Source organism: Phymastichus coffea, unplaced genomic scaffold, assembly GCF_024137745.1.
Source record: "Phymastichus coffea isolate CEN01 unplaced genomic scaffold, Cenicafe_Pcof_1.1 PCOF00123, whole genome shotgun sequence".
In the NCBI taxonomy this organism is placed as follows: Eukaryota; Metazoa; Arthropoda; class Insecta; order Hymenoptera; family Eulophidae; genus Phymastichus; species Phymastichus coffea.
Window position 1 is genome coordinate 203,199 of NW_026706934.1, and position 24,173 is coordinate 227,371.

The 24,173-nt window shown below is 41.4% G+C and overlaps 4 protein-coding genes across 4 annotated transcripts in view; 2 read left to right on the forward strand and 2 right to left on the reverse strand.

Annotated features, from left to right (window-relative positions):
- Window positions 1-41: 41 nt before the first annotated feature.
- LOC131671286 (DNA replication licensing factor Mcm7) lies at window positions 42-3,306 on the reverse strand. The gene is made up of 9 exons (XM_058947586.1): window positions 3,122-3,306; window positions 2,724-2,932; window positions 2,485-2,648; window positions 2,092-2,410; window positions 1,827-2,012; window positions 1,537-1,747; window positions 985-1,462; window positions 761-912; window positions 42-678 (listed from the first exon to the last, which is right to left on the reverse strand). The coding sequence occupies exons 1-9, from the start codon at window positions 3,159-3,161 to the stop codon at window positions 260-262; spliced, it is 2,178 nt and encodes a 725-aa protein (XP_058803569.1). The 5' UTR covers window positions 3,162-3,306; the 3' UTR covers window positions 42-259.
- A 294-nt stretch (window positions 3,307-3,600) lies between these two features.
- Window positions 3,601-5,122, forward strand: LOC131671280 (bystin). Its single transcript, XM_058947576.1, has 3 exons — window positions 3,601-3,811; window positions 3,892-4,814; window positions 4,890-5,122. The coding sequence occupies exons 1-3, from the start codon at window positions 3,665-3,667 to the stop codon at window positions 5,113-5,115; spliced, it is 1,296 nt and encodes a 431-aa protein (XP_058803559.1). The 5' UTR covers window positions 3,601-3,664; the 3' UTR covers window positions 5,116-5,122.
- Window positions 5,123-5,205: 83 nt separating this feature from the next.
- LOC131671281 (ribonuclease H2 subunit B) lies at window positions 5,206-7,684 on the reverse strand. Its single transcript, XM_058947577.1, has 5 exons — window positions 7,105-7,684; window positions 6,803-7,041; window positions 6,434-6,719; window positions 6,135-6,349; window positions 5,206-6,046 (listed from the first exon to the last, which is right to left on the reverse strand). Exons 1-5 carry the CDS (start codon window positions 7,181-7,183, stop codon window positions 5,951-5,953), a joined length of 915 nt encoding a protein of 304 aa, XP_058803560.1. The 5' UTR covers window positions 7,184-7,684; the 3' UTR covers window positions 5,206-5,950.
- A 3,110-nt stretch (window positions 7,685-10,794) lies between these two features.
- Window positions 10,795-24,173, forward strand: part of LOC131671304 (division abnormally delayed protein) — a 93,109-nt gene continuing 79,730 nt past the window's right edge. Inside the window, exon 1 of the mRNA XM_058947639.1 lies at window positions 10,795-11,175. Coding sequence (XP_058803622.1) covers window positions 10,989-11,175 — 187 coding nt within the window. The 5' untranslated portion in view covers window positions 10,795-10,988. The remainder of the gene's footprint in view (window positions 11,176-24,173) is intronic.

Here is a 24,173-nt window from a genome sequence, read left to right on the forward strand (position 1 = left end):
TAAGGAAAAAAACAGATGATAAAATCAAATAATTTATTCGTATTGTAAAAAAGACCATAAAATGTTGCAAGGCATCTTACATAATACCAGTGAAATGTAAGTCGCTCAAAGAAAATACAATTAAACTCTCAACAGAAAAAGCACATTTTTTTACATATCTTTTTGAGAACTGAATGTTAAAAAAATATTTTATGAACTAACAAAACTTTTATCACATATCCCTATAAAATAGAAATACAAATACACATAATGCAACTGTTTAAATTAGCGTGAGTTTCGTCCTGCCCTGATTAACTTGCCAGATGTTGAGTTCTTCGTATTCTTCAATCAATGCGTTTATTTGCTCGGGGTTGTAGCCTTTACTAATACATCGATCCATAATATCGGAAACTTTGATAACTTTACCATCTACAGCCAAATCACTAATCAAGTGATACATCTTGCTCTTAATTTCATTGTGTTTGGGTACACCACTCGACATGTCAGAATAGTTGACGGAATGTTTGGAAGCTTCAATGAGTCTGTTGGCTTCCTTCACATCGTCTTTATCAACTTCGTTGGATAGACGAAGGCGAGCTAGAGCTGTGGCTAAACGCAATACCCCCAGCAAGTTACGTGCGGAGGTGAATGTTTGATCCGGGGCACTACGTGCTTCTCTTCTCATCTCAACGTAAGTTTCTACAAAGTATAAGTTTCATTTACTAAGTTCACCCATTGAGCAACTCATCAACATAAAGGTCAAGAACAATTATAAACTAACCGACAATAAACTCTGTAAGTTCTTCGGGAATAGCAGGTTCCCTAGTCTTACATACTTGGATGTATCTACGGATCAGATCCATGGGCAAAGCTTCAATTTCACACTCAGGTTGCTTTCCAAATTGATGGACATATGTTATGTGTTGAGCTAATCTATAAAAAAAATTTATAGCTTGTTTTGACTCACTGACTTTTATTGGATGCAACAAAAAGTTAAACTCTTACTTTAAATCGTTGTCTCTGTTGGCTTTATCTTGAATCAACCACAATAAATCAAATCTCGACAACAAAGCAGCAGGCAATTGGATGTTCTGCTCGATTGATCTCTTGGGGTTGTATCTACCATAGGCAGGATTAGCTGCAGCTAGGATTGACACTCTAGCATTTAGGCGAGCCATTATACCGGCTTTAGCAATAGAAATAGTTTGCTGTTCCATGACTTCATGAATGGCAGTTCGATCGGACTCTGCCATTTTATCGAACTCGTCGATGCAACAGATACCTTGATCAGCTAAAACTAAAGCTCCACCTTCCAAGGTCATCTGACCGGTTAAAGGATCTTTCATAATTGCAGCTGTGAGACCAACACCCGAGGATCCACGACCTGTTGTATATTGCGAACGAGAAGACAATCTCGTAATAAATGACAAAAGCTGTGACTTTGCTACTCCAGGATCTCCCATCAAACAGATATTAATGTTCCCTTTAATAAGCTATTTATTAATATACTTTAAAAATTAAAGTAATAGTAATGTATGTAATCAAAATAAAAATAACCTCTAATTTTTATGTCACCCTTCTTTTTATCAGTACCACCAACCAAAAGTAACAAGAGAGCTTTCTTAACATCTTCTAAACCGTAAATTTCAGGAGCAATTGATCGAGCTAAAATTGAATAGAAACCTTCCTTAGCCATTTCATTTATTTGTTCTTCTGTCAATTCATTTGGAGTCTGCTCATCATGCGCTGCACTCAAGTTATCTATTCTCTAAAAAATTTAGAACATCAATTATATCAAATCATTTCTAATCAAAATATTTAAAAATGAAACAATGCACATGTCTTACATGTGCATCCAAATAGGTTTCACTCAAAAGACCTGCAGATTCTCTAGCATTAAAACCAGTTCTGATAAGGGGTAAAAATATACCAGTAATTACAACTTGATCTCCTGGCTGGCATTGTCTTGTCATTTCTCCTCTACAATAAACTGTTAAAGTTCTTGGTATGTGTCCAGTTGGTACTTGATCACTCTGTATTTAGCAATAAAGTAAATAACTGATAATTTATATACCTATAAAGTCTTTAAGCTTTGAATGAACTAAAACTTACATGTTCCTGAATTTTTATTTCTTGGAATTTGACAAATTTCGAACCTTTGGTTTGTGCGTACAATCTACCACCAGATTTATTGATACGGCAGTCATCACTCTCACAGAGCTGTTGAGGCATATAAGTCATACCTGTTATTACCTGATAAGTTTCAGCACCACACTGATCACAGGTATAAGTGGCTACAACCAACAAGGGTTTTACTTCTGTACATCTTGTAACAATGCCTCGAACAGTCATAAGTTGCCCAATGCTCTCTGCTTTGATATCTCTCACTGAGAATGATTTAGCATCATTGAAATTTTTAAAGTAAATTTCACTGTAAATTGAAACATGGATAAATAGTTGTGTACATTGTTTTTTAAATGGCACATTAACGATAATTATACTTACAAACGACGCATGAGCTCTGGGGCATATCTATGTTTAGGATCCCTTTGTTGACCAGGATGTTGATTTCTTGCTTCCATAATTAAGCGATGTTCAATATAAATGTCTAAAGCATCTTTAGCAGTAACTGGTCGTTCTTTGAAGTCCGGAAGAATGTCTTGAACAAGCTACAGAAAAGAACAGAAAATAATTAACTATGCACATAAATAAAAAATTGACCATTAAGTAAATTTTGTATGTACGTTCAACAGTAAGTTAACATATCGACGAGTATTCTTGCTAACAATTTCAGCAAGTTCTTCATCAAAATCTCTGACGTCATCCAAATCAATAAATAATGCTACTTGCTCTCTATGGGCAATTTTAGTCAGTTGTTGCCTATATGGAAAATATTTGTTACCTGTTTTGTCATCCATCTTAGAATATTCAGTAAGAAGTAATTTAAACTGATCTGAAATGTAAAAATTATGCATAAATTCGACCAGCACGGTATTGTATTCATTTCGGATGTTAATTAAATTAACTAAACAATTAGACTATTGGACAAAAGTGAATTTGGAAATCGGAGTAATTGATTATTATAGGTACGAAATAAAATTTGAATAACTTATGGATTTGAAATAAGTCATTAAAACTTTACCTTTGTCTTTGTCATAGTCTCTTGAATTTTTAGGAGCCATGATTATCTTTTGGAGAATTAATCGATAAGAGTAATAAATACTAAATACTTCGTGAATGTCAAATAAATGGAGAAAACAGCTATAATCGCTCGCTCGAAATCGTAAAATTGTTCCGAGCGGTTTGTCGTAGTTTTGCCGTGTCTTTTCCCGCGTAAAGTCCAATCTGAAATAAGCTTTGATCTTTTGATGATGTTAGGTAGAATCGATTTACCGTTCGATTAGTCAATGTTTTAAAAGTATTTTTAAAAATTATTATACAACAATATTTTTTTTTGTGAAAAAAATTTCATTTTTAATTAGATCAACGATTTAAAAAGCAAAAATTTATTATAATGCAAGTTATTTTTAGAAAAATATGTTCCGCTTTTATCTATCGATAAGGCAGAGCATTGACGTTGTTTGACATATTATACAGTAGACACGCTTCTAAATTCGTTGATGCACGTGTTTCCTCTGAACTAGCATGCGATTGTAATAACATACTTTTAATCCAACAAAGAAAAATGGGGAAAACTAAGAAAGTAAAATTATCAAAGGTAGAAAGAAGTCTTTCTAAAATTGGTTTAGCTGAGCAAATGGAGGAAGATAAAATGGTAAAAATGAAGAACCGGAATAAAAGTCGTTATCAGAAAGAGGAAAACGAGGATGAGGTTAGAATTTTATTGCAAATATTTTAATTATATTTCATTCATAGTATTTACAAACAATATCATTATAAATTACTTTTTAGTTTGTAGATTCTAAAATCACACGAAAAATCTTGATACAAGCTCGAAAACAACAACAAGAGATCGAAGAAGAAAACGGTTTTGGTCCCTCGACATCTACAAAACAACCAACAACAAAATTAGGAGATGATTTCGAAGAAGATGAGCTTTCCTGTGAAGAAGATATTACAGGAAACGACGTTTATTATGAAGATATTCGAATTGATGAGGATGAAGAAAGAGCTTTAGAGATGTTCATGGATAAAAGTCGAAAACCAATAAGAACTCTAGCAGATATAATCATGGAAAAATTAACAGAAAAAAAAACGGAAATTGAAACACAGTTCTCAGATGCAGGTACTATGCAATTACAAGACATTGATCCAAAAGTTAAGACTATGTATGAAGGTGTTAGAGATGTTTTGTCAAAGTATCGCAGTGGAAAATTACCAAAAGCTTTTAAAATCATACCACGCTTAAAGAATTGGGAACAAATATTGTACATAACAGATCCTCCCAAGTGGTCTGCTGCTACCATGTATCAAGCAACTAGAATATTTGCTTCTAACTTAAAAGAGCAAATGGCTCAGAGATTTTATAATCTTGTACTATTGCCTCGTATCAGGGATGATTTGGCTGAATATAAAAGACTGAACTTCCATTTGTATCAAGCTCTTAGAAAATCACTTTTTAAGCCTGGTGCTTTTATGAAAGGTATTTTGTTACCTTTACTTGACTCTGGAACATGCAGTCTAAGGGAAGCTACAATTGTTGGGTCTGTAATTGCCAAAAATCATATACCTATTTTACACTCAGCTGCAGCAATGTTGAAAATAGCTGAGATGGATTATACTGGTGCTAATAGTATTTTTTTAAGGATATTATTCGATAAAAAGTATGCTTTACCATACAGGGTTGTTGATGGAGTTGTCTTTCACTTCATAAGGTATACTCTTATTTTATTACTCTATCATTAGTAATTGACATGTATCGTTTACTAATATATTGTTTTTATCAAAAGATTTGAAAGAGATAGAAGAGAATTGCCTGTGCTATGGCATCAAGCCCTCTTGACTTTTGTCCAAAGATATAAAAGTGATATTGTGACTGAACAAAAGGAAGCTTTGTTACAGTTACTCAAAAAGCAAAACCATCACACAATCACTCCAGAAATTCGTAGGGAATTACATGCTGCGAAATGTAGAGATATTGAATTGGATGCACCAATGGAAGAATCTATGCATTGATAATGCTATAATAAATAAGTTTATTTGTACAGATACTTTTTTATAACATGTAAAACTATACCAAATTTTAAGAAAAACCAGAATTTTCTATGAAATGTTGCACATAATTAAAATATATCGAACAGTACGTACATTATTAGTTACAGTTTTTAATTGCAAGTATTTACTCAGTGTAAATTTATAACTTCTCTTAGATCTATCTAATAGATTATCAAGTTATACATACATGTAAGTAAGCATTAATTAGGCGTTAATTAAAATTTCGTTTATATACAGATTATAGAGATGAGTAAAAATTCTAAAAATACACTACTTTTTTATTGATTATAACTAATGCCCTTGGCGGAGTTATTTAAGTTATGAAAATGACTTTCTTGATTACAAATAAGTTATTTATTTAAAAGAAGCAAGTCTATTTACAAGAAAACTACAAACATCTGCGAAATACACCTCAATTCTGTTTTACAGAATAGCAAAGAATTACGTAAAATTGCTATCAAAATTCAACAATCTTATTTCAAAAAATATCAATTTCAAAACAAATTTTATAAAATAATACTCTAGCTGTCATGTTGTTTCATAAAAAAATATTTGTGAATACTATGTATTGATAAACGACATGAATTGTCATCTGAAAAAAAATCTACTTGCTGTTAATCAAACTTTTAGTTTAAATACTTTCTACTTTGTTCGTTAAATGCTATATAATCAATCGATATCCTAAGTTCTTTATTATTGACGTTTACGTAATAACATTCATAGGAACATAGACTTCAAAGTGGCTTCTAGCAGTTTGTCTTTTTTGAGCCATAGCTTTGTAATTTGTGCAAGCTTTTCATTTTTTCTTGAAAAAGCTGGTAATACTTTTAGATCCTGCTGCAGCCTTTTGTCTAGCCAAATCTTTTTTGGATACTGGAGGTGTTTTGGTAGGCTATAAATATAATAATCATTTTAATCAATATACTTCAGTTCAATTTAATAAATAATTAAAAAATCAGATTTGAGTAAAGAAAACAAACTTTCTCTGGTTTTGTCAAATCAAGTGCTCCATTTTTAGGTGATTCTTCCTGTACTTCTCTTTTAGGCCTTTTTTCATCTGTAGCTTCTCTTGGGCTGGTTAACTTTCTTTTCTTTTGATCTGAAGTGTCAGGCAAGTTAAGATGCTGTAGTAATTTTTTAGACAAATCCTCCATGAGGTAATCAGAAACAATACCATGAGCATACTTTAAATACTCTGAAAAACAAATACCATATTGGTTACATTATAAACTTTACGTAAAAACAATAGTTCCATGGATAATAAATTTCATTAAATTACCTGTTTCAGTTCCACTTTCTTGCTTACTACTTTTGACATAATTAGCACTAACAGCACCTTGAGAAACATGGATTCCTTTCTGTTTCAAAACTTCAGCTACTTTTTCTACTTTACTCTTCAGCCAGTTCAATGTTTTATCTTCATTATACTTGAATGCTTGTAGAGATTCATCTCCTTTTTGGTCAGCAACCAATGATAATTTTAAATTCTTGCATTTTACAAGACGACAAGTATCAGGAAAGTCTTCATCGTGCAAAATTTGTTCCAAAGGCATAACTTGTTTGGACTGGAAAACATCACAATATAAATATTTTAATCAATGTATCAATATGATAAAAACTTCATACAAACTATCCGCAAAACTCGTACCTTTATTAAATAAGGGAGAACCAAAAAAGCTGGATCGATTGATGTTGAAAGGTGCATTTTTCCATCTGACCTCACATTGTCATCGATAAACCAGGACCTCTTATTTTCATTAAATGTCATGACCTCTTGTATTGTTTGATCTCCAGATGTGAATATGAACATAGCAGCTTGATTGGAAGCTGGATGTCGGAGTTTCACCATGTCAGGGTGAGGACCTTCGGGATTGTCCAAATTTTCATCTAGGAATAAAGCAATAAGTTAAAAATTATTTTTCTTTTTATATGATTTAATGTACATCATACCTTTCATAAGGAAAATCCACGTGTTTGAGTCCGAACTTGACTTGACAAATTTTTTAGGAGATCCTTTAACGCGCGGCATTGTGTTCACCAATAGTTCTTTGTGCTTGATAAAAAATCACAAAATACCTCTTCAATAAACAGAATTCCCTTGTATTGCCCGAAAACTTGAAATAACACTATCGCGCAAGTAATTGTTCTCTCTCTCTCTCTCTCTCTCTCTTTCTTTAACAATCAGCCATCGTATTTTTGCAAAAAGAAAGTTAAAGTTGCAGGCAGTAGGCAACTATGAGAAAGCTGTAAAGCGTCAATACATCCTTGCCGAGTTCGTTGTCCTCATCTTGATGGTTGCTGTTGCACGTCAAGAAACGTCACGACGACGTTGCACGTATATATATAATCAACAAAACAGTTCGTCTTTCACTCACGCCGTAACGGCGATTGCAAAACCGACACAACACAAATGCTATTATGTTATCGTGAAGAGACAAAGGAGAGGAGAATCATAATAATCTACTTATAGGGTGAAACGGCGGAGCTCTGGCGTAGAGGTGGGCAACTATATGGGGAGACGACGCGTTCTCTCTCTCTCTCTCTCTCTTTCTACTCCCCAAGCAAGTTATCGATGTTTATTTTTCCTCGCGTTTTTATTGCGAAAATTTTACAGCGCTCCGTCTCGCTTCTTTGCGCGCGCGCGCTTTTCTCCTCTCCCCACTCACGCGTTCCCTTTCTCCTCTTTCTCTTCCTAGATAGACAAGTGGCGGGAATATCGAAGACGATCGTAACGATTCATATCGCAATCTTCGAGATTACAAATTTTTAAATTTTCGCGGGAAATATTTCATAACTCTATGCTTAACTCTAACTTACTGATGCCAAAATTATTTGCCAGTTAATATTGTCCAATCATATCCATAATGAGACCACATGGGTTTTGAATTGAAAATTATTTTCACTTGTGAAAAATATTTCGTAGGGATATTAAATAAAAATATATTTAATTTTTAGAATGATAAAAACGCAATAGTTTGATGTTATAAAATTAAAAACTCGAAGAAGTAAATATCATGCATTGTATCAAATTAGTTATTGAACAAATCATATTTTGAATTATGCTAATGGAATAATATGGTTCATCTTGGAAAACGTACGTCAAGTGATAAACAAGGAACAATAATTATATTTTTCGGATGAAAATTCTTTGCAATTTTGATGGTTCGATGATTTTGTCTAAATAATATGGCATAGCTTTTTGTTTCAATTCCACCAGTCGTTGAGAATTATTCATTGTATAAACACGGCAACTTACAAGCGCTTTATTCAGTTGAAAGTGCCATATACGCAAAAAAGGCTGCGCACCCTCAATTAAAAATACACAACATGATCTTATGAAACGGACTTTATTACAATTCGTGCGCATTCATGGTCAGATCGAAAGGTCTTTTCTGTATAAGTCATTTTCTGTAACAAAATAATCAGCTGTAATCGTGTCAATATTATTCATAACCCAACATTTTAAAAATTCTTGTAAAAAGCAGATCTCTGAGATTAACGTCCAATACATTTGAATTGTCTGATAGAGAAAAAAATATGAAGTAAATTCTCTGCAATCGAAAAATCCAAAATATTGTCAACTGCTCAACGGAAAAAAACCAGTGCTTTGTCGCTGCCAGTGCCTACTGCACTTAAATAGGAAAACAAAAAACTATAGCGTTTACGTCGGCTACCGCCTACTGCACTTCAACAGATTTCCGAGCACTTGAGAAGCCTACCAGATGCGTGACACTTGAAATTCCCATAACGTACATCCCTAAAATCCATTGGTTTCTGAAAATCCAGCTGCCAACGTCAAATCTTATGTTCACGTTCATCACATGACAACAAAACGATTAGGTGCATTATCCGACTCTCCGTCGAAAATTCAATCAACATTCTGTATTCGAGCAGCGAGAGAGAGAGAGGGGGGGGGGGAGAGAGGAGCTTACTCGAAAATTGTATTCCTGCCGAAAGACTGAGTGCTCGGAATGCATTGAAAAACTACACGGTGAAGCTTCGCCTTCTCACGGAGTTCTGCGCGTACACACGCACACACGCGCGCACCAAAGAATGACATTGAAGCAAAGGTTGTTTCTTCTTTTTGTGCGTGCTGCTTTCGTTCGGGGTGCTTTAATTAATGCCAATTTTCGACTTTGAAGTTTCGCTCGCGTGAGAAAATTTTGTATTCTTCAAAGTTTGCCCCTCTGCCGTAGAAATTATTCGAAGTCTCTTCCCAATGGGCCATCAGATGCAAATTATTAGACGAGCCGTGTGTGCTTTGTTGTTCTGACACTCTAATTATTGATTTCAAATACATTTTTTATAAGGTTGCCACCGTTGCCGTTGAAAGAATTACCCTCAGAATCCCTAGAAATTATTGTTGTGCCACGTTAAGTGGAATAATTTCTAGAGACCCCGAAATTTTTACTGCGGCAATGCTGATGGTTGCGTATATTTTTAAAGTAACTCGACAGACTTAATTTTTAAGCGGCTATACGTGAATTTGATCCCGTTTCACGTATACGAATGCCTGCGACTTGCGACTTGGTGTTTGCCCGGTATATGCAAAAAAAGTGTAATATAATGCTTTATCACGAACGAATATGTGTAAATGATCTTTTCCTGAAGTCTGAATGAATATTTGTTCGATTTACAAGACTAATTTATTTGACAAAAGAATCATTTCGCACTTTTCAACTCGTTTTCAGTTTTTAAAGTCAAACTTTCGTTTCTATGTTTCTTCTTTGAAGTTTTTTTTGAAGTAGCCAATTTGCTTGGTTATAACAATGTTTCCTAGTCTTTAAGCAGATGCAAATTGCTAGGTTGTTCGTTTGAAGATTGCGAGTAGATTGTTAAAAAAAAAACTTGCAAGACGAATTCAATTATTCTTGTCTCACTTTTACAGTTCGATTTTCCTTAAAAGGCAGTAGCACTGGCTGAAACGTCTACTTGAGATTCCGAAATAAAAAAGAAACAAATAAAGCTTGCAAAATGTCTTGAACACAAACGAATTGTTCAATAAACATAACGTATAGACTATATAGGCAATAATATACGATTGAAAGATTGGTATCAATATTTTTATGATATAGAATTGCCTGGAGATTTATAAAGCGCCAATAAATCTTTTCGACCTATAGATAAGTCGCGTCGCGTTTTGACGTATATAAAGTCGATGCATAAGTGTACACAATAGAATATCGGAAATAAACGTGAAATTGTGAATATAAAATCTGAGAAGTAGTCAACGTAAAGGCTTTATTCGAAAGTCGATCGGCGTTATCTTCAAACTATACCACTTCTATCCCTTCATTTCGAATTCACTTCTCGAGTTTTCGTAAAACATCGAAATATAAAAGAATATAACTAACTCCACCCTCGCGTGATTTGAAAGAATTTAAAAGGAAACGAAATCCCACTCAAAATTCAAGCCTCAATCGGAAAAAAGGAAGCCCTCTTTTAACATGGGTGCAGAGGAGCATTTCCTCTCTCTCTCTCTCGCTCTCTCGAAAAAACGCATGCCTGCTGCGACAGGTAGACGAATTCGCGCAGCAATGTCGAGGGTAATGGTGGGGGTTACGCCAGAGCGCAGCCACTCTCTTCTCTCTCACTCTCTGTGCGCTTGGTCGGACGGCCGGCAGTAGCATCGAGGCAATCGCGGGACGCGCATCTCGCGCGCGTGTGCAAACGTCGAGTGTGTAACATAAGTGTACTGCTGCTGATTTATATCGTTCGTTTTTTGTTGCCATTGTTATTTATTGTTTGTTGGCAATACGAACGAGTGAACGAATAATAACAGACGAAAAATTCCCGTAAATAAAAAGTTCGATCGACAGCAGGCTTTTGCGAAGATGATGCGTGTCCTCGTGCTGATGCTGCTACTCTCCGTAGCCGGGCTACACGCGGCTCCAAGACCACACGAGGATGGGCAGTGCGAGATGTTACAAAAATTTCTCGACAACAGAAATGCCAGCAGCTTCGGCATGGACTCGGTGCAAGAACTTAGCTCAGCCGCCTCCGCTGCAGCGCAGCACAATAGTAAGTGTCATCGTATATTCCCCCAAACATATTCGCGGCCAATGTCGACTTGTAGACCGCTTGGCGACCCCGTCGTCAACGATGGCTAAATTTGAAACGCACGCCAGTTTTCGCCGAATGCGCGCGCGCTCATAAATGGGGGAGTTTTTTTCCTCGTGCCGAAAGTGATTTTAACCGCGTGTAGCACGGAAATAGGCGAGAGACGTTAATGTCAATTGCTCTGCAAGATGAATTCGTTGTTACATTGCTAACAAGATTGCACTGCACAGACGTACCAAGTAGTTGCTAATCTGTGATTTGCATGTTATGCAGTTTGTGCAGATCAATTGCAAAATGAAGTTGTTAAACGTGTCACGTCGACAGTTGGTTTTACCTTTGATGCTTTGATAAAGTAATGGCTTACGTATGTACAAAGCCATCGGGTGGTCGCGTTTTATAACTTTTAATTGAGAGTTCGGTCGTTCGCTTGAAACTTATAACGAAGTTGTTATATGTGCCTCTCATCTCCATCGTCGTTCAAGTATTTTTATGCGATAATCAGTAACCGTTTTCCATAATAGATTTATCAATTATCGGTGCCAATTACCCCTCTCATTATCGGTTCTCCGATCAAGAAATCGTTTATTAATCTTATCAAACTACATAAACGGCTGCCGGGGCAAAATACGATAATCGCGAAAGAATCACGTAGCTTCGTATCGTTTAATTAAAGGATAAACCTCTCGTAGAAAGCTGCGCGTGATTACTTGTTTTCTTCAAATTATGCAATTATTAGGAAAAACGATAAAATAATTGCAAAGCTCTAACCTACTTGGCGATTTCGCAGAATCTCTGGTTCGTAATCGGCTGTCGTTATCATTTAAATGCCACCTGCGATCAAGATTTCGCGAGAAAACGCTGAGAATGCTTCTCTTCTCTCTCTCTCTCTCTCTCTCTCTCTCGATCGGCTTGCGAACTATATACACAATACGCTCTCGGTTTGTTTGGGCTAGTCAGCTGTTTTTCTCTTTTTTTCGTTACGCGCGGTGTTACGTGTCTCACGTTCGTTCTCTAGAACGACTCTTTGCTTATAAGTTGACTAAGGAAAAAAAGAAAATGAACGGGTATCGGATATACGGCAATTGGATAATTACATCGTTATCGCTTTATTCGCGAAACAATAGTGTGGTCGATGAACTCGCGCACTCACCAACGAAAAAAAACGTTCTTGTAACATACTTTGCGCGCGTGACAAACAACAATGCGCCGTTGCACGGCCCTATCAGTTTCTTTTGCGCTCTTGGCTCTGTTCTTTTCAATTAAGCGCGTTCTTTTCTCTCTCTCTCTCTCTCTCTCTCTCTCTCTCTCTCTCTCTCTCTCTCTCCTCTGTGCTATATAGTATATATATCGCGATACTTCAAAGGATGGGTAAAAGAGAAAAAAGCTCGGGAATTTACCCGGGGGATTCTTTCTTCCTCTCTCTCTTTCTGTTGCTTCTCATTTTCTGGAACGACGATAGGACGTCGCTTCTTCTTCTTTTTTTTTAACCTACTTGCGTTTTATACTTGTGAAAAATGGAGTGTGCCTTTTTCGAAACGTGCGAAATCGACTTGTCGTTTGTTCTGACGCCTTTTAGTGCCATGAAGGAATTCCGATGATTAATGGAACTTTTCTGTCGAGGTGAGGAGGGGGAGGGGGAAGGAGGCTCAAAAATTTTATAAGTTTTTTTAGCACTCGGGCTATTTATTTCCATGACGCTCTGCGGTTAAATCGTTCGCAGAAAAATTTCCTGATAACATAGAATATGAGATTATAACCGCCGATCGAAATCCTGGATAAGATTAAAAATTGATGTCATTGTCGATTCCATCGACTAGCGTTTTAATGAAAAGTTTATTTGCTGCCGGAGAACAGAAAAATAAAAATGAAGAAATCTTGAAAATAATCTCTTACTTTATAATACAGGAGAGCGAGAAGGAGAGAGAGAGAGACAAGCTTATAAACCGCTTAATCCTTAGGCGTTTTGAAATTAGAAACACACACGCGTCACAAAGACTGAGGGAAAGGGAGAGAGAGAGAGAAAAAGAGGAAGCAAAAAGCGATTTGTCGCTCGACTGCGCCGCAGACGTGCATGCGTGCACTCTACGCGAGAAAGAGAATCAACAACGAGTGAGAAGAACTTATGTTTCTTCTTCGCTCCTTTTCGCAGCTTGTTTAGTCTCTCTCTCTCCCTCTGTTTTTTTTTTCGTGTAATTACGCGCAATGTACTTTAGTAATTGTGCCACGCGATGATTCACACCGAGAGAGCAGTTGTGTTGTAGGTTTTGAGTGACGGCCGATATTTAATATCGCGCGGTAAGGTTGCAGGTTGGAACTTGCCTGCCGATTGACGCGAACAGAAAGGACGCTGTCTTGTCTTAGGCGCTGTGTGAAATTGATTCTTCGCCGCCGGATTATGCAAATTACAGCGCGTTTTTTCTGCGGCTAAGTGAAAGAGAATACAACAATTACATGTCCATCGCTTTGACGCTGAAGCACACAACGCAAAATAAATTTAGCCAACCAGTTCCAGCATCCAGCAAAAAGCAAAAGAAGCAATTACAAGCTGTGAATATAAGGCGAACCAATTACAAATTTCTCCCTCGTGTTCGCAAAATCGTAGCTCCGCCCACATGATTAACCTCTCTATTTCCGCGAGAGTGGCAGCGGCGCTCCTCAATCTCTTGGCGGCTTCAGATTAATTCGGACAAGGCTCGCACGCGATCGCGCTTCTCTCCTTTTCTTTTCTTCTTTTGCTCTCCTTCGTCGCTTCATTTTTCAGACGAACAAGGTGCGCCGCCAGAGCAAGAGAGAGGTTTTTCCTATTTGGCGCACATCGTTCCCTCGTTTGTTCGCGCCAAATAATCGACGAGCCTTTCGTTTGCGTATTTCTATTGTACATGTATGCTTTTATTTATTTATTATTTTTTTTTCCTTTCGTTTGACCGACCAGCGTTTATTTAGTACTTTGTGCCAGGACAAAAAACACGAAAATACACAACGGATTCGCATTAATAATCGTGGATTCTTGGTCGATCCATTCGTTAAAAATACATCACAGCGTTCTCTCAGATTGCCAATATTTCCGGAAAATCGCGCAGCTTGCAAAATTGATCGCAAAACAATTCCCCAGAGATAGGTGCCGAGAGAGAGAATATCTGCGGCGTAAAAAATGCATTTATATGTATACCTCGAGGGAGACGGCGAAAAAGAATGCAGATATATACGTATGTGCGTTCGGTGTAATATGTATAGTAATATATATAGATAGCCCGCGGGATCGCGTGTGCGTCATAGCTGCGCGTTGCTCGCGTTTAGGCGAGTCACTCATCGAATCGGGGCCGAAGGGTCGCTCGCTATATACTCTCTCCTTCCGGTTTCGCCAAGCCATCGCGTCGCGCATGGGGCTAACAGCCATGCTTTTATTGCGATATATATGCTCTTTTTTATTCCCCTCCCGATTGACAAATTGCGTGTGTGTGGTTTCACCTCTCTGAAATAAAAAAAAAAAACAAAAATATCTCACCAGGTTCGTCTTTAATTTTCTATCGGAAGTAATGATTCGTTTGGGCACATGCAGCCCCAAGAGCGAAGGTAATAAAATAATAGAACGTGTATTTTCCAAGTGTGCACGTGAACGAATCGAAGGTGAACGCGTGTGTGGTTCTCGTCGTTGTAATATACCAGAGTTACCAGGACACGTCGTCATAAAATTTGCGTCGGTGGAAATTTAAAATTAGCTCTCGCGTCTGCTTGCGAATTTCAAGAAACAAGCTAATTTGAATTTTCCGCGCTGTTTTCGAGAAAAGTTCCGTAATAAAAAGTTTTGTGCGCCAACGCAATAATCGACTGATTTATTAGTCGACGTTTTTGTTCATTTTTCTTTTAATCAAGTGGACGAGTCGTTTTAATTCGAATTGCAAGGTGCAAATTGGAAAGACGTTTATTACCCTCGTCGGTCCAAATTAGTTTTACGCGCTACCAGCTGGAGCTTGCAAGCTTGTATGTAACAGTTTAGTCGACTCTGAAATTATTTGCGACGTTTAATCTGTTAACTGATATAGAAAACTTGGTTAGTTGATGTATCAATTATTTCATAATTGTTTCTACCGAATGCGCAAAAAAAGTTATCACTAAATGTGTATTTTATTCAGTAATTTATCACTTCCGGATTCTCGTGCTGTTAGTTATTTGTTTTCGTTAGCATCATTATCATAAATATTAATTAAATCGTTAATTATTAAAAGTTCATCCGAAATATTGGCGAGACAGATGAAACCAAACAGACAACAAGTGAATTTCATCGTTGTTCACCCCAAAATATTCAATACATTTATACTTGAAAAATGAATCGCCCCGTGGAAGAAATCCTTTAAAAATTTCACGCCCAATAACAAACCTGCAAAGGCAGTTAATTCGGAGCCGGTTGTCTAGCCCTTGAGAGAGCTGCAGCAAATAAACAGAAAAAAACGCGTCTCAATAACCCTCGACCCTTCTCTCTCTCTCTCTCGCTGAGCACCCTACCAAAACCAACCAACCACCATTTACAAAAGCCACATTTATCAAGCCGAGTGCGTAACGGCCTCCTTAGCGCAATAAACTTATATATCAGCCACAAAAAAACGACGATTTTTGCGGTTAGCTAGTAATTGTTTTTCTTTTGTTTTTTCTTTTTTTTTTGCGGGTATCAAATATGATCTATAAACATACACACATGTCGCGCAGTTTATGCGTGTTGTATGCTTGTGTTTTTTTCCATTTCGGGTCAAGGATATACTTATTACTTTACTGCTTCACGCGAGTTATCTTCTTCATTTTTCTGCAACTTCATCGTGCAATTTCGTCGTCTATAAATAATTCAGGCAGACAAACTCGAAAGCAGCGAGTCCACGACTTGTCATTTGAAAATCAATATATATTCAAAGAATCGAAAAAGAAAGAACAGCGCTATAAACCATAACTTCGTCGTCGTGGCAGCCAGCAGCTAAATAACGTCGTAACTCAACGCAGATAGGATTTTGCTCGATTTGCTCTGGTGCTGAGAGAAAGAGAGAGAGAGAGAGAGAGAGAATACGAGGGAGCAGTGCTGTAGAAGCGATTGTGCTTTGCTTGTTGCTTGCTCGCGCTCAAATGTGTGTCGAACACGATAAATCCGGAGCGCTGATTAGTGCACACAGTCGCGCGCTGTGGACGATAGCGCGAAAGAAGGCCGACTTCTCGCTCTCGGGGTTGATGTCTTTATTATTATATTATTCTCGACGATACTTTATTCAAATTATTACTTTATTTCCTCAGTCTTCATCTCGCGCACTCTATTTCTCCTTGTCGTGATTATACCAAAACTCAAACTTATTGCACTTGTCGGAATGTTTATTCATAGTCATTCTTAAATTCAATGGATAATTGGTACATTAGTGGAGCTAACTTATCGTGAATGAAACTTGCGCTTGCGACTCACATTCATTATCGCCATCTAGGAAACTGTCACGCACATAAATACACAATGATGAAGTTATCTGTATCTCCACAAATAAAAAATCACAAAGGTGCCGATCTGTCACACGCCGTCCGTGCTGATAAAAATAACTTGTATCAACAGAAAATCTCTTATCGAAAAATTCCTCACCTGCAACAAAGTAAACGTCAATAAAAGAAAAAAAAGAAAGAAAAAAAAAAGAAAAGAGAACTATTCGTTGGAACGCAAACACATGGTTACAAATATCACCGACACGGGTAAAACAATAAACGGACATCCAACAAATGATGTGCTTTTATCAAAGCAGACGGACGAAGCAAGGAGCTCGTCATTGAATAAATCACTTGGAAGAAAACGTTGTTGTCTCTTTTTTTCCAACGATTGGTAAACTGCAAGTGCGCGCGCTGTGCGTGAGAAAGTACACACGTCACGCATCCATACATAAGTACAGCAAAGAGAGAGAGAGAGAGTGAGCGAAAGAAAACATTAGTATTCGCGCACAAGAACAACGCTTTTACTAGGAATCCCACGTAGCTATTCATCCCTTTGGAACCCCTTTTTATCCCTCCCATTTTTTTGCGAAGTCTTTACGAACGCATTTTTCCCCCTTTGGCTAAAGGGTAAATTTAATTATCCTCAACATATGCCGGATCTTTACATATTTCATGAATTCAGATATTGGCGATGGAATCGTTACTGGCATCTACGTCTCTCTCTCTCTCTCTCTCTCGGTGCTGTAGTTTTTCTTTTATTGCCGGGGCGGATCACGGCTCATTACTTATCTGACCGTTATGGCAATGGTACATTTGAAATATCGACGCGCGCGGCGTTCGCATCGCGACCAGCGCGATGAGCATTCCAACTCGCTTAACGAGCTTAGCCAAATGCTAACGAGGCGACGTCTTTGCGATGTAATTTATCGATAGCGCGTCGACACGCGCGAGCAAGAATATTTCCGAGAAAGTCGACAATGCGCGCGGCTTCGATTAATGCCTAGGAGGGCTCCTCTCGATCTTCGAGCTAATCCTCTTCGAGTGGGACGGCAGGGGCGCGTCGCAACGCTTTGGGCGGTCGATCGGAAGGCAAGAAACTCACCGCGGCCATCCGCGGCCATCCGCGGCTATCCGCGGCAATTTGCCCGCGAGAGATTCGAAGATGCGCCAAGCGACAGTATCGGGCGCGCTCGCGAGCGATTATTAAGCTCGGACGACGATTTACGCGCGGCTATTAAAACGAGGGGTACGGCATTCGCGCGAGCGCTCGCACAGCCGTCATCAGCGAAACGCGCGATCGTTAAGTTGGCGGAGCTGCGATTGTAAACTGGGATAACGGCATCGCGCAATGTTATCCTTATTAAGACAAGAGAGGATAAGTCGCGTAGATGAATAGGGCAGGGACACGCGGCCGCGAGCCGTCGACGACGCCTCTCTCGCGCCGTAAATTACCTTCCGTCTTTTCAGCATGCGCATCGCGCTGATTGTTTATGTCGCTGGAGAAGCCTGCGAGCGACGCGCCGAGTCCAAGCCGCCCCGGGAACGCGTCGACGGCACGGTCGTCGGACAGCCTGGCGCTCGGCAGGATTCTTTGGCGCGCGACGGCCGTTTCGGAGATTTCCCTCGGCTCTCGGCAGCTCGGAACACGCAACCACGGAAAAGGCGGCGACAGGTTCTGACCTGCCCGCGCGGCCATTTGCATTCGGCGAGCGCCACCCGCGCAGCGGCAAGGATCCGTCGATCTATACACGGCCGAAATATTTACCTGGCCTTTGTGTGTCCGCCGCCCCGATGAGTCACGCGCGCTCCTTGTCCTCCACCTGATAATCGATCGGGCACGCAAGCCGCTTTCCTGCCGAGAGTTTCTTCGAGAGGGCCAGCAGCCGGGCTTTGCGATAGACAGCGACGCGCCTCCTTGAGTATTCGTGCAATTGCGAGAGTTGCGCGACGCCACTGCGTAACTTGGCAGATTATTAAGGAAGAGATAAATCAACCGCCCGATTGCAGCGGCTTTCTCCGTGGCGCTGGCGTTAGTCGCCACGTACGCAGTCTCTTTCGTCGAAGCGATGCAAATGAACGCGTAAAAAGCAATCGCTTAATTGCGCGCCGAGGATTGCGTCGCGGCGAGCCCACCAGCCGCACACCCGAGTCCTTAAATCGAAAGCTTCTCTCGCGCTCTTGGTACAGTCGATGAAGACGAGGAAGAGGAGGAGGTAGGTGAGATAAAAGCCACGACTCCTCTTTCTTGGCTTGTCCCATCGATTCTGCTCTCACTCGCGAGTGGTGGGGTCGCGAAGCGGGCGTAGGTATATATATCGCGAAGGAGAATCTTTGGGCGCCGCTGCCACGTGGGAAGAAACGCGCGTGTGTGCGCCGTGCCGTCCGGTTCCTTTTTCCGAATAAGGCTTCCCCTCCCTGCTCTCACTCTCTCTCTCTCTCTCTCTCTCTCTCTCTCTCTCTCTCTGTCTCGAATTCCAAAACCTTTTCGTCCCTTTCGCTTTTTATTGGCCTCTCTCGCTTTGTTCGGTTTTGCTGAATTTATCGCCTGCGAAAGCTGCATGCGTTATGTGCGCGGACGCATTCCTTCGTAAAAAGCGTTAATAAGGACCCATCGCCTGCGCATCCCGTTTGGCGTGCAGCTCAATTGTTCGCGAGCGTCGCGACTCTCCGGTCTTGCGAGACGTCTGCGCGCTTCCTGTCGCGGGGCGACGCGAGCAACTGAAACATACCTTTCGATATGCCTGCGAAAGTTTCGCATTTCGCGGCCCAGCATACCAGAGCACGTGCCATTTCCGCATGTTCAACGCGTCCCGCGTCAATTCCGTCGTCCGCCGCAGCGGTATTGCATAAAACTCGCGACGCGTGTAAGAATAAAGATGCTCTGCATCTGCCGAGCGGCACACTTACAGCCGCGACGAGGAGCTTCGAGGGGAAGCGCGCTACAGGCTTTTGTGCAAATACACCCGAGGGCCGCTCGTGTCGATCGATCACGAGCGCCAAGGAAAGCTCTTACGAGGGATTGCCAAAGTTTCGCTCGTGCGAGCGCAAACCCGCCGACGGGATTTTTCGCTTGATTCGGATGATTGACGCGCCAAGATTCGGTTCCTTTGTTCGAGCTTTCGTTGGACTTACCGTCTGCCTATACATCTCGCGTTCCTTCCTCGACGACAAGCGCAAATTTTCAGACCGAGTCTCTCCGGCCACAGCTGTTTTCCTCTGATTCGGCTGAAAGTTTGGCTTTGCTTGCGAGTGCACAGAGTTTAAAAGACGCTCGCTTGATAGAGATTTATATTCCTTCGCTTTTTATCCTTGTACATGCTAATCGAGACGACACTGCTCGCGCAGCCGCTAATTTTGCCGACGTGACGTTGCAATTGAGACGATTGCGCTGAATTTGGAAAGATTCTAGCTGGCGATGGCTATTGTGACTCATCGTAGTTTGCAGTTTTATTGTTCGTTGGGCTCAATCGCGAATGATGATTTCATTCATATTTGTTCAAGTCCGGGTCGAGCTTAACGTGACCGACGACATTTCAATGCAGTTCGGGCAATTTCATTTGATTAGTATTTTAACTACGACTTTTAAATACGAAATTACCCATGCCATTAAACAATTGATCGACGCAGCGATTTCTCTCTCTCTCTCTCTCTCTCTATCTCTCGTCCACTGGAAATAATCAGAAGTGAAAATCAAACTAATTAACCGCGGCCCGCGCCGACCCGTTTAATCCGGCGTCACGCGAAAGTTGAAACGAGCAGCGCAAACAGCGACCGACATCGCTCGCGGAAACTTATACCTCGGAAGGTAAATCGAGTAAATTCAGTGGAAAACAAGAGGAGCACACTCTCACGAGAAATTCCAAAGTCCAACACAACACCTGCTGCCGCGCTGGAAAAACTCGGTAGGGCGCGCGCGTTCTCTCTCTTTTTTTTTCGACCACCTGCTCTTTTTCCCGCTCGAAGCATATGTTGCCCAAGTTGCGCGCTCGCACGCCTTTCCAATTTTTCGTCGAATGTGTATATAAATGCGGCAGGTGCGCGTGGAATGCGGAAGTCCCTCATCCGTCGCCACCTTCCAAGGGGTTGCTTCCCAGAACCGGAGTCTTATAACGTTTTCGATCGGTACAATTCCAGAGGCCTCGTTCGCTCGGCGACGCGAGTTCCGCGGCTCGGCCTGCATATCGAGTTGCACGCGGACCGAAAAGCATTGTACTCGGCGCATAATGAGCCCCTACGCGTCGCGCGATCTTTTGTGCGGGCCTTTCTTCTTCGGCTTCGAACGCGACTCGCTCTCCGCGCTCAGTTCCTCCGACGGGTCGTTTGTAATTCGACGCCGACGAGGACAGCCGGAGTGTCACACTCGCGAAGGCGCGAAGGAATCGAAATCAACGTTGCCGCGGTCGGTGAAGAGCAGGACGGCGTCGATCGAGCGCGGCGGTGGGCCCCCGGCGCTGCGGGCTGCATTCGCTTTTCGGGCCAAGAACGAGAAGAGCCCAGGTTCCATTCGTCGTCATCGAGAGCGCGCTCCGCGCATTTCCAATACAGCTGGACGCTCCTTAATTATCGCGCCGCTGGCTCGCTTCGCGGAATTCAATTATCACCTGTTAAACTTCAAGCTTGTGGCGCGCGCGATCTTCAGCTCGCGCGGCGTGCGAGAGTCCTGCTCCTGTCTCGCGTCGAGGAGAAAGAAGCGGCTGACCTCGACTGGGCGAACTTCCTCCCACGAGGGCGGTCGTGGCGAAAGAAAGGAATGCCCGAGAGCGACCTTGAGCTGGTTCGATAAAACTGAGCCCCCCCCCCCCGCTCACCCCCCAACCAAAAAAAAAGATAGCAATCGCTAATCGGAAGCCTCGCTTCTTCGCAATGATGCACCGTAGGCCGCGCGCGCAAAACGGCGAACAGGGGATTTGACGCGTGCAAATGTGCAGCAGCCTCTCTCTCTCTCTCTCTCTCTCTGACTCATCTTCTCGATCGGCCATTCCTCACCCCACCCCGCATAGAAAGCTGCCAGAGCATTCTGGTTTTACTGGTTATCTCGCTTGCAGCGGCAGTTTTCGATGCCTCGGGAATCGATGAGTTTGTTGACATGACGCGACGACAGTGCTGATTATTAAAACCGACCGAGAGGTTTTTGTACGCGCACACGGCTACCAGTCGGTCGTTAGCTGTACGCGCGTGTATCTTCCTCGATAGTAAAGTGCGACATCTCACTCTACAGCAAATCACGTATAATACGCGTGCTGCGGACTTTGATCGAACGATGCTTCCGACGAGGATTATTGTGTTTATTTGTTGCAAAGCCTAGCTGCGGGAAGTTGCTTGTTTTATGCTAATGTCTCGATTTTTAATTCGGCAAGCTTATTCCGGCCGGTCGCTAATGATATTCAAACGGTTATTATAACTGCATTCCGAATCTGCATGTCGACGTTTTTCTTTCTCCTCTCGCACGACGTACTTCATATTATTTATACTTTATTTGTTCACGAGCTTCTACGGAGTGCAATCCGAGCAACGTTTATTTTTTCCTCATTTCCACGGTGACTTTTCTCTCGGTTGCGTGACTGCCTCCAATTAACCGATCAAATTATTCGCAATTTAAAATCGTGCAGGTAACAATGTATATTGATTTTATTATGCGCATCAAAATACATTCCTTATCGGCGTAAATTCTTCCATAAAACGCGATATATTTACAGCTCTTTAAACACGCGCGTTTGATAAATTTCTCTTCGAAAAACGAGCTGATATCAAAAGGTCGGCACACCGTTACGATATTCAAATTAAGAGATATACGAATGCTAAATTTAATACGAAATACGCGCGTGAAAATGTTTTACGATTGTCCGATTGCGACTTTACGATTAAGAGAGAGCGCCACACATCTCATTAGGTCGTTGACTTATCATCGTCGTTCTTATTTCTGGCTGGAATTCGTGGTGAAAAAGAACATTTCGATCGAAGAAAATACTACTGCTCTTTCTTCATTTTAATTGACGTCTCGATGGACAACTAACTTTTCCTTCTTCATCTCCTTTTTCACAAATATTCTTTTTCTCCGAGGAGAAATCGATAGCAGAGGGACGCTCGTAAATGTCTCTATCCGTATGACGTATATCGTCGCTACCTTACTTTGGTGAAATTTTGATCGCGCGAAAGAAATTCGGTAATTCATAACACCATGTACGCGCACTTTGTTTCGAAGTATACAAATTTGAAGAATTTGGTAATGGTATTTAATCGAGAAAATTCAAAGTGGTATCTCGCCGACAGACGTAATTTCAGGCGTACTCCGTGCAAGAGGCGCCGGGAGCAGGGGAGGTGAGAACGTACCCACAACAATTCCGAATATGCGAGCAGCGGTAGCATCTTAACGTGGCAGCGAAAAGTTAAAGATCGTCTCTGATTGCGTGCAAAGCGCGCGTGACATTTTCTCGAGGGCCGAGATAAAGTGCCTCGGCGATGTATGCCGGCTTCCAGCATTGGAAAGCTGCGGATCTTTTTCGAAGGTCGTCGCGTTCGCGAGTCGTAAATCACTTTATGATCGCATGAGAAAAACTGCAATTACAGCGTCTTTCGTTTCTCTCTCGATTTAAACAACCGCCTCTTTTTCTTTCGTTTGCCCGTTCGTCTCTCAGCCCGATTTTATTTGCGCGGACTTTTGTTCGGTGTACGCTTAAGCGTTGCGCTCGGCAAGTCGAGTGAAAGGTCCGGAAACCATCGGGCGACGCAAATGAAATTGAATGCGCGCGCGCGTGATTTCGTGATTTGCCCATTTGCCGAAATAACGTCGCGCTCATTCGAGCAACTGCCAACGGAATAAAAATATTTATGTCCACGTGGCGAACGGGCACTTATAGAATATGGGCGGCCGACAGCTGCGCATTGGAAAAAGAAGAAACTCTCTAATCCCGTCAACGCGCGCATCCCCGCATAAAACGTCGCGCCGCGAAAGAAGAAAATCCGTAACGACGGCGACGAGCAGGATCGCCAGCGAAGGAATGCCGCGTCGGCTTTTAATGAAGACAGATTCGTCGCGGCGAATCGGACGGGGATCGAATGCATTGCTCGAAGGCTTCAAAGATTTATGCATTCGCCGCTGCGTTGGTCGACGCGGAAGGGCTGCACGCGCGTTTGATTTCTCTCGGGTCTCCGGTGGCACGAGCTCGCCGAAACGCGCCCGGCAGAGATGGCCAATCGCGTTGGACGGCGCGCGAAAACCTTTCGGAAGTCGTCGAGCGCGGGTGACGAGGCGACGGCTTTCGATTTCGGCCGATCGAAAACCCGTCGTCGGGTTTCGCTTCCCCGACGATTCTCCGCGCGCCGTCTCGGTAGCGTCTCTGATGATTCTGCGCGTCCGCTCTCCTTTTTTCCTTTCTCTCCCTTGCCAGCTATCAATTCCGCAAAAGGGCAATGCTATAATCGCGCCGGAAACAATTACTTTTTATTATTCTTGCCGCAATTTGCATCGCGCGCGCGCCTTCCCTCGGCGGAGCTGCCGCGCGAAACCGATG

Excerpts from the sequence above, each read along its gene's own strand:
- LOC131671286 (XM_058947586.1), bottom strand. The coding sequence starts at position 3,161 with ATGGCTCCTAAAAATTCAAGAGACTATGACAAAGACAAAG. Across the intron at positions 2,933-3,121 it reads AGACTATGACAAAGACAAAG|ATCAGTTTAAATTACTTCTT; the intron begins GTAAAGTTTTAA and ends TTTACATTTCAG. Across the intron at positions 1,463-1,536 it reads GGGTGACATAAAAATTAGAG|GGAACATTAATATCTGTTTG; the intron begins GTTATTTTTATT and ends AGCTTATTAAAG.
- LOC131671280 (XM_058947576.1), top strand. The coding sequence starts at position 3,665 with ATGGGGAAAACTAAGAAAGTAAAATTATCAAAGGTAGAAAGAAGTCTT. Across the intron at positions 3,812-3,891 it reads AAGAGGAAAACGAGGATGAG|TTTGTAGATTCTAAAATCAC; the intron begins GTTAGAATTTTA and ends ATTACTTTTTAG. Across the intron at positions 4,815-4,889 it reads GTTGTCTTTCACTTCATAAG|ATTTGAAAGAGATAGAAGAG; the intron begins GTATACTCTTAT and ends TTTTATCAAAAG.
- LOC131671281 (XM_058947577.1), bottom strand. The coding sequence starts at position 7,183 with ATGCCGCGCGTTAAAGGATCTCCTAAAAAATTTGTCAAGTCAAGTTCG. Across the intron at positions 7,042-7,104 it reads GTGGATTTTCCTTATGAAAG|ATGAAAATTTGGACAATCCC; the intron begins GTATGATGTACA and ends CTTTATTCCTAG. Across the intron at positions 6,350-6,433 it reads AGAAAGTGGAACTGAAACAG|AGTATTTAAAGTATGCTCAT; the intron begins GTAATTTAATGA and ends TTTGTTTTTCAG.